Source organism: Poeciliopsis prolifica, unplaced genomic scaffold (genome assembly GCF_027474105.1).
Source record: "Poeciliopsis prolifica strain line A6 unplaced genomic scaffold, Auburn_PproV2 SCAFFOLD028, whole genome shotgun sequence".
NCBI classification, from domain to species: domain Eukaryota; kingdom Metazoa; phylum Chordata; class Actinopteri; order Cyprinodontiformes; family Poeciliidae; genus Poeciliopsis; species Poeciliopsis prolifica.
The window spans coordinates 2,116,096-2,126,006 of NW_026562403.1; the positions used below are offsets into that span (position 1 = coordinate 2,116,096).

The 9,911-nt window shown below is 39.2% G+C and overlaps 1 protein-coding gene across 1 annotated transcript in view; it reads left to right on the forward strand.

Moving 5' to 3' along the window:
- fam172a (family with sequence similarity 172 member A) overlaps positions 1-9,495 on the forward strand; it is a 147,268-nt gene extending 137,773 nt beyond the window's left edge. The window contains exon 11 of the mRNA XM_055048923.1: positions 7,178-9,495. Within this exon, the coding sequence (XP_054904898.1) occupies positions 7,178-7,338 (161 nt within the window). The 3' untranslated portion in view covers positions 7,339-9,495. The remainder of the gene's footprint in view (positions 1-7,177) is intronic.
- Positions 9,496-9,911: the final 416 nt, after the last annotated feature.

Genomic DNA, 9,911 nt, shown 5'->3' on the forward strand with positions numbered 1-9,911 from the left:
TATCAAATTGCACGGTCCTTGTACCAGGGTTATCTTGTAAATACTTCGCTCCAACTCTATAAAAGCGAGTGTCTTTTATGACAGCCAAGGCCACTCTTCCCAGTTAAAATAAAAAAGCACTCAGTCCAGTCTGACAGTCTGGCCACAGAGGGAAATAGGTTGAAGGGGAAGCATTTAGAGGTTTAACTAAATCAGACATAAAAAGCACAATGCCTTGCAAAAGTTTTCATATCCCTCAAACTTTTCAAAGTATTATATTGTTTATACTGTGAAACTTCAATGTGTCAGGGAAACTTCAATTGGGACTTTATGTGGCAGACCAACACAAAGTATAGTGTCAGACAAATGGGATTTGTATTTCTGTTGAACACCATTTTATTTGACTCTCAAGACCCTCTTTCCTAAAAAAGGAAAAAACACCAAGTTCCCCAAATTGGTTTAGGTTTCAAAATAATATCCTAAGCTCTAAAGATCTCAAGGAGCACCACTCAATCCATCTTCTAACAATTGATGTCATCTAAATGTAAACCTATTGAGACATAGCCATCCACCTTGACTGACAGTTTTAGAGAGGCAGCCGACAGGCTGATGGAAAATTTAGAAGAGCTACAGAGGTACGCAGTATTGTTTTCTTATGAAGGCCAACAATTAGTCATTAACTGCATTGTTCTTTGATATATTGAAGAATGGTAAGAAGAAAGCCATTGTTAAAAAGCAGTTAGCCACAAAGTATGTAGGTGACACAGTGAATATGTGGAAGATGCTGCTCTATTCAGATGAGACCGTAGCTCCTGCCTACATGCAAAACCCCAACAGTTCTTGATCAGAAGATGAATATTGCTAAATAGTGGGTGATCCTGGAAGGAAACCAGTCAGAGGCTGCATAAGATTTTAGTGTGAGGCAGAGGTTCAGCTTCAATGACATTCAGGCAGAAAATCACAGTGTGTTTGAATCAGCCAAACATCCCCTTGAAGATCTTTTGGCAAGACTTTTACAGATTTTCACAGATGCTCATAACTCACATGACTGAGCTGTCATGCAAAGTGAAACTGTCAAAATATTCAGTCCACAGATGTTTAAAGCCGATAAAGACATAACCCGAAAAGATGTATAACTTCGTAATTACAGCAAAACACGGTTCCAAAAAGTCCTGGTATGTATTGGGACTGAATACATATTTTTATAATCGTATATCATTTCCCTTCCACTTTTCATTGTACTTGTCGGTTTATCACATAAAATCCCAATGTAATAGATATACGTTGTTTATTATAGCGTTACAGTGTATACAAAGTTTGAGTGTAAATATGTTTGCACGGCACTGTGATGAGAGTTTTATTCTTGTCACTGTTTTTTCCTCTCTAGACCATTTTATTGAAAACAAAGTACCACAGACTGGGTGATAATATCAGTTAATGTGATATTCTCTTTCTGGTCCTTGTCTTGATTCTCTTCTCACTCGCTCTTTTTTTTTATTTTGCTTTGGAAATACAAAGTCCCCTGAGCAGCCCCTGCAGGAAGTGATTCAGGGTCCTCATCTCTGGATGCGTAATGAGTTCTGCCTTGTTTTTGTCTAACAACAACACACAGTAATAAGCAAAGCAATTAAAAGCAGGATGACAGAAACGTGAGTGGAAGTGGGGGAAGCGAGGTGGACCCCACTTACAAACAAGCGTTACAAATGAATTTCAATGAAGAGGCGATAGTGGTAAAACTGGTTTAATAAAACAAGCTCTGTTTTGGGTAATTTTCTCTGGTTTGATTAAAGTAAGCAAAGTGATGTTATTTTCATCTTACTTTAGTCAAACAGATTATTTGGCAGACATATATCTGATTTTATCTATTTTAGGATAAATAGATATATCTATAGATATATCAATGTATCTATTTCATCTCTTAAGCTCTGTTTAATGTGACTGTTCTGCTCTGAGTGACAATTTAAGATTACAGTTATGGGTTAATTTGACTTCTGGCTGAAAATGGCATCCACATGCTTTGTTAGATAGGGCAGCTTTACTCCAACAGTGTGGCTGACCACCTGTCACCTGCCTGCACTTCTTTTTGACCTCGTCTTTACTGGCAACGTGTCGCACCATCCAGAACAAAGAGCCATATGGAAGAAAATGACATCCTTGACCTTTAAGCATGTTTGCACATAAAGTGACAATACGCAAAAACTGGACTGCACATGCGTAGGCATTGCTCGGGTACGAGCATACGTCAAGCTTCGACCACCACTCATATGCTACACACACACACACGTACACACACTGCAAAGGACCATCTAATATCAGAAAGAGTCGGGGTGGAAATCTGATGATCTGACAACCAGGATACAGACAGCAATTCTCTCCCGGCGATGCATGCAACAGATAGTTTCCACAAGCAGAACCACTGCTAAGGTTACAAGTAGCCCAAGCGTGCTCCCACAATGCTCTGCTGTGGCTCCACATTGAGATACAACTAAGGCTGAGGTTACATTTGATGGGACGTTGATAAAACAGTCCTCTGTGTGTTTTTCTTTTTTATCTGGTGTTTTCTTAAAAAAAAAAAAAAGGAAAGGAAACAAGATGAAAAATACGTCAGAATTTTTGTCTATTCTATAAATACTGTGTCAGGAATTCTGCCTTTCTATTTTCTGCTTAATGACTATATCAGGGCTAATCTTTTTTTATTAATACTTAACCTAAATGTCAGTATTTTTTTAAGCACTCTTAATTGTTTAAAGAAAATCAACTCACAAAAATAAAAGTGTCATCATTTTACAATCTGCCTCGCCTCAAAGCATCCTTAATTTGAATATGTATTTATATTATAACTGTAGCAAAGAGATATGCCCCCCTTCACATCAGTGTAATTATGAATAAAAAAGAATTTGATTCAAATAAAATAGGCCATTTGTACACAAGCAATTAACTGGTGCGGCTTTAAATAATGTAGCCCAGATGGAACCTAATTATAGTCGGCATGCTTTGATTCGCAGCTCCTGTCGGAGTATCACTCGGGGCATCACTTTGGCTTTTCAGTCACCTACCGTTTGTTTTGAAATTTGTGACAATCACAGCCGATTACCATTTGTAACAGCATGCAGCATTTGGTGCAGAGGGAAGAAAGCATGGCCTTCAGCTATGCACGAGTTTCCCTGTTTCCAGCTCAAAACTCACTCTGCTCCTCTCTTAGATTTCTCCTCAGCACACAAATCATCATAACTGTGTGTGTTTGGAACGAGTGACTGTGGGCATTGAGCAGACACTTGCAAGATAAACGTGTTTGTCTGCGTGTGCAAATGTGTGTAGTAATGTCGAGTCAGAGCGAGATCAAACAGCCAGTCAATTACCCAGAGAGGGCTCCAGTGACTGTGACAGAGAGGAGGAGGCTAAACATCCAGGATCAAATGCTTCTCTCTGCTTGCCACATAATGAGCCGGCCTCACCGAGTTTGGGAAAACACACTCACTCAGGATGGTCAGCCGCAAGCCACTGGCCGGCCCGGCCATCAAAACTGTGTCTGGACCTCAGCAGAGAGAACATGCGGGTGACCTCACCACAGAGCGTGTTTCTGCACCAGATATTTCCTGCCTCACAGTTAAACTTCCCCACAGAACTGTGAATGTGTTTCATCAGTTTCAGACCAGCTGTCCTTATTGTAAAAATGTTGGGGATTTTTTTCTGATTACCAACTCTAGTTAGAAGTATATTCTGATTATTATTATTATTATTATTATTATGATTATTGGAGATGTTTCTTTCTGTCGTGTTAAGTTCAGAAATCTCTCTTTGTTGTTGCTGTTTCATTTATTTATTTATTTATTTATCTCTATAGATGTCCAAAAAAATAGCCTATCAGACAACTAAAATGCTTTTTCATAGATCATTCAAATTTTAAAAAACATAAAGACTGTAACTAGAAATCTGTTATAAAACATTTTTTGACATCTCTGCAAGATGTTTACCACACTTAAAATGTTTCACATTTCTTTCTCAGGCTGCTCTTCCACTCTTACACAGCTTTAAATTTGCTCAGCTTTAAAAGGCTTTTTATTAAATATAAAAACTTTATTCTATTATAGTAGTTTTATACATAAACAGTTAAGAAAATTTAAATATACAATCTCTGTTTTGGACTTGTATGACAGATAAAAAACCTTATAAAGTCCCAAAAATGTGGCTATTATATTGCAGTACATGATAAATACTCAAAAAAAAAAATCTAGCAATATTCAGGTGAATTAAAGTTATAGATGAACATATACTGTTTTACAAGGCATGGTCCATTCCCTATTGAACTGTGTTGTTTATATATTACTTTGTAATGATTTTTCTTTCTCTCCAAGCATGTGCATTGTGAATTTTGTCCTTAAGCTTTAGAAATAGAAGTGGATGCAGTTTGGCACATTTCATATGAGCGACTATTTATGTCTGTATGTGAGAGTGAAGGGAGAAGAATTAATCTCAAAGCCTTCAGCCCTTTAAAGGAGGTAGAGTTTAACATCCAAGTCATTGGAGGGGCAGCAGCTTCATCTGCATATTAGCACAGAGACACCCCCATGGTGACCCTCGAATGCGGTGGAGTAGGGCGGAGAGGCTGGCGGCGTGCAGGGGGAGTTCACCACCAGTTCAGGGTGAACGAGCGAGCACTGCCGCATTGATCTGCTGGAGACAAAAAAAGGAGGACAAAAACAGAAGTAAAAACAATAGTGAGACAAAAGCCAACAAGTGAGGGAAAATAGGAGAGGTGAAATAAAAGATCACATTGCCTCAAATTGGATATAAATGATAGATTAGAGGTGTGAGAGGGCTGTGTCTCTAGTTCCCAGGGACGGGTGTTGTGATGAGCCCTACACAGGTAGCAGAGTCACCGAGAGAGCGGGGTTATTGACTACCAAGATTGCCGGGCCAGTAAATTTGACCCTAGGCACTGACTGCCATCTGCTTGCTATATAACTCGCAGTGTAGTCCCTTATCTCAGAGAGATCAGAACCGCTTTTCCCCGTGTACATTCTCCCACATACAGATTACACAAACACAGAGCACACCTGCAGGAACTAAACCCAAATCCATTCCTAGAACCTCAAAGTTGCCTCGGGTCTTACAGTCACACACGTAAAACACTCGCACACGTGAACATATGGAGTCTCCATTGATGCGTCGGAGTCGAGTTCAATCTAATAAACACAGGGTCAGAGCAGCGGTCATCAGAGGCCTGTCTATGGTGAGAGAGCCTTTAAGGTACTTCCTAATTGTATCCCTGCGGTCTTTTAGTCTAGATTTTATAGCCGATTCCATGTACACAGGAGAATGCTGGAAGGATCAAAGAGGGGAGAGAGAAGCTGCAGTAATAGGATCTATCTATATGTACAGTTTTTTTCACTCTTACAAAAAGATTCAAGATGTAAACCTTTGTTGTTTGACAATGTGTATATTTTTTTTATGCTAGATATAAAAATCTTAAGGTTCAAACAACCTGATTTGTTATCAAATGAGTTAAATGCTAATTTGCGAGCCAATATGTGCTGAATTATACATTTTCTGGCCTAAAGTTGGTGAGAACGTTTAACATCCTCTCAATGCCATCCTGCTCTCCCTTTCTAGTGTACATAGGGCCATCTCATTGTGGCTGTTAAGGTCAAGTTACAGTGGTGTTGCTAACCAGCTGAGCTGTTGACCGTTGGCTGCAGTGACAATCAATTATCTAGTAGCACCTCATCTTAAATAACCTTGAACAAGAACTAAAAGCATAATCTGGGCTTATCATCTATGCTTCATTAGAATTTGTAGCAGGAGTAGCTGCCACTGAGTTTACAAGCTATCCAACTGAATATCTGGCCGATGGTGCCCTTACCCGAAGAAACCCAAGGCGTGTGTACCAAATTTCAAGCTGCCGGGCGACCCCCAACTTGGGAACTTGCTAACCTGGAGGAGGTCAGAAGGAAACCCAGCACTGTTGCCTCCCTTCTAGGTACTTCCAGATCATCTGATATGTTGGCTAGTTATGTCTCTCCAGCTTCTGTCTTGACTTTCCTCAATCAGCCCCTTAGAATGAATGACTACCGCTCCACTGGTTTCTCTTAGTGCACCCATTGTGCATATCTCTGGTTTTGTTGGAAGGACCACTTTCCATCTCCTCGGACATGCGGCGCTGTTGATTATCGGGTATCCACTTGGATAATACATTAAAGCCGTCCCACTGGACTAATGGGTCAGAGGCTGCCATTGCTCTCACGCATAAGGCCTTAGTTTTACATACTGATTGGTGAGCCTCAAAAGACTTACTGTCTAATTCCATTATGATTAGCAGCAGTGCCTTGAAAAAGTTGATACCCATTGAACTTTTTTACTTTTTGCCACAGTGCAGACTCAGTGTATTTTTGTATGATTGGCCAAAATAAATTAGTGGGTAATTAAGAGGTAAAAGAAAGAAAAAGACATATAGTTTTAATATATTTTTAAAACCAAACATTTGAAAAGTACTGCATGCTTTTGTGTTCAGCTCCCCCTTTACTCTTAAGACCTTAAATAAAGTTCAGTGCATGTACTTGCTTTCCAGTGTTCCATAAAAAATTCTGTGAAGGCCTTAAAGATTTCTTTGAGAATAAGTTTAAAAAGGTAGCATTATGAAGACTAATGCTGTCTGTCAGAGCAGACCTGTCAGTCAGGTTGAGACCAAAATTAGGTTCTAACACAATTTCTCAAAAACCCACTCTTTTATTATTTGAAAATGGAAAGTGTGCATCTACACCGGTTTGTTTGGGTGTTTGGCCATTCACCCAAACAAACCGGTGAGGCTATGAAGGTATTGATTTGTGAGGCCAATGACAGCTCTGGACCGAGCTGCAGCCGAGGTGCTAGAATGGCTTAAAAAAAAAAGAAAAACTAAAAGGGATTTTTTAAAAAAAACTAGAAAATGTATTTTTTGCCATGTACCATGAACAAAGCAGATAACACAACAGACATACACAAGAAGGTGTTTTTTGATTCACCAAAAGTGGTAAATAGCAAGACTGGTAGTGAAAGTCAGCTCTTTGATTATGCTGACTTTTATCATTTCTTTTTCCTGAGGTTTTGATTTCATTGTATACAGTAGAATGCAGAAGATTCGAGTTTTTAAATGTGTTAGAAGCATCGCAGGAAACAAATTTCTAAATATGCACGTGTGTGTTTGTTTTCTGTGTTGCAGGCACTGAGAGGCATGAACTGACCTCCTGGATGAGTTTTGAGTCCATCTTCAGGTTCTTCAACGAAGTCCTGAAGACGAAGGAGGAAGAGGAAGCCGAAGAGAACTCCAACGTCGTCACCACACGCAGCGGCTCTTTGAAAAACAAACACCAAGATTTATAGAAAAGCGCTCAGCATTGATTTGGACAAGCAGGACATTCCCAGCGGTGCATCAGATAGGAGAGTGCAGAAATTTCCCCCTCCCTAACTTTTGTTCTTCTCTCGATCCCCCTCCCCTTTAACCTCCTCACCGTCCCCTCCAGCTCCGTCCCGGCTTTGTGTCCACTCAGCCACCTTGTTGTTTGAGACAAGAGTGCCAGGGTCACCACGTATACACCACAATAACGTTTTGCATTACTCCTAGATGACTGCAACTGTCAAAGCAATATGGACCTGAGTGTTGGTGCTTCCCGTGGGCTGTGGCCCGGCTGCGGGTACGGGCCGCAGCAGAGATTAAGGCTGACAGGCCGCTGTACACAATGCACCGTGGTGCACCTCTAATTGTCCTGACATCAGCCTGAAGTGAGCTAATGCCCCCCCACCCCAACCCCATCCTGTCTGCACTGCTCAGCCTCTTTCCCTTTCTGTGTCTCTCTCTGCTCTCCACTGTTTTACCCTGCAATCAGTTCTAGTAACACATCCTAAAGTACACCATCATTTCAATCCTGCTAGCATGTTCTTTTGGGCTTTTTCCAGCATTTCCTTTCTCTGCTGAACATTTTTTATTAAGAAGGAATCATCTCTAATATCTAATTCTTAAAAATGATGTTTTTTTGTGTCTATTTTTAGCTTTTAAACTTGATTTTTCTCAATCAGTCTGTCATGATTGTTTTTCTTCCGAATGCTACTTCTTTTAATGAGATTATTTTTTTCCTCAAGTTTAAACTGAATTTGTTCTTATACGGTAATACTTCCCATAAACAATGTTTTGTAGTTTAACAAAGAAGCTGTTGTTTATTTTTGTAAAAGTTTAGTTTTTCTTGTTTTTTTTAATCATTTATTTTTCCTCATATGATATCCCTAAAATTGATGTGTGTAGCTGATTGAATGTGATGAAACAAATAATACAAACACAACCTGTTCTGAATATGAGGAAGACAAAAAAAAAAAAAAAAGCAGAGCACCGAGCGTTTTTAAAAATCACTTAAGCCGAACGCCAAGATGGGGTTTGAGTGATGTCTCATTTTAACGGGAGCCAAAAGTCAGCCCACAACACTCATAAAAGCCCAATATATCGCCTTACACACGTCAGGAAATCCTACACTTCAATATTATTCTGACCCAGAATGATATTTCCTTAGAAGTTGAAGAATTGTAACATATCTTCTCTTTTTTTTTTTGTCTTGCCTTTCCACTCAAGTACTCTTTGTGCGTACTTAGACCTGTCAAAGTCGGCTTCCTGCTCAGCTCCCATAATCTGACTGCGTGACACAAACATGTTAAAGATTTTTTCATAAAGCCGCTGTGTTTTATAAACCATTCAGAGCTTAATGGAATACATTTCTAATGTGTCTTGACATTAGTAAAAACTCAAACTTGAAACAGAACCTTATGATACCTTCGTCGCATTGTCAAACATACACTTCCCTTTTTTTTCCCCCAATATTGTGAAACTTTCCCCACTGTGAAACCCTGCCTCTCCTGCTCCGTGTGTCTGTGGTTTAAGGCGTTTGTGGATTATCTTTCTGCTGTAATGAGACAAGTGTGCCTGGTGGTTGTGAGCCTAATTTCCTTTTAATTTGATTTAGATCTCTCCAGGTTTCAGCTAAGAAGTTGGCTTATTATTTGATATTTGACGGCTCTCATTTCAAGATACCACAGCTCGCCTTTGTGCTTTTCAGCTACGATCAGTTAATTTCTCACTCTAGAATTTGTATATTGTTGCCTTAGGAGTAAACAACGCTCTCCTCTCTGTTTTTTTTTTTGTTGTTGTTGTTATTTTAATATCCAACAAGCCATATGTGAAAAGAACGAAACATCCAAAGCACAGTCTGCAAATAAATTGCTCTTGAAGATTTTATTTTTATTTTATGCAGATCGTTATTTGTTATTGGTTCTAATTGTTTCATCCTAAAATCTCCCAATGTACAGCCAAGTCATGGATTTCTCCTTATATTCTATTTTTTCCCCTCTGTCTGTTGATTAATGTTTATGCAAAATTGTAAAGATGAACACCTCTGCATCAGTAATCAGTAATCACATTTATTTTACATTATTTTTTATTTTAACCTGATTGGCCCATATTAAAGCAAAAGGAAATAAATGAACTATGCATCTTTATTTTCAAACTGTTGTTTGGTTATTTGTCTTATGGTTTTACTTTTTGTGGTCTACAAACTAACTGGACTGTTTAGTTTATTTGTTTTGTTTTTTTAACTGTTTGCATGCTTTCCTCGGCCCTTCACTGCTTGAACACAAGTCATCACAGCCAGATTGCAAATTTACGTGTTACGGGATTCATTAATTCCTGCTGGAAAATGTTACATTACAAACTCTACTCTCACAAGTCATCACAGTGGTTTTTACACTCTGCTTGTCTGGCATTTCCTCATTGTAAAGAGGGAACGCCACTGGCTTACATTCATTTATAAGGCAATGCTGGGAAAATTACGTCTTTATCTATTTCGATTCTTGTGTCCAACAACAACAACAGGGAAAAGCTCACATTCATCACACTGGCTTCTTTTCAGAGGCCC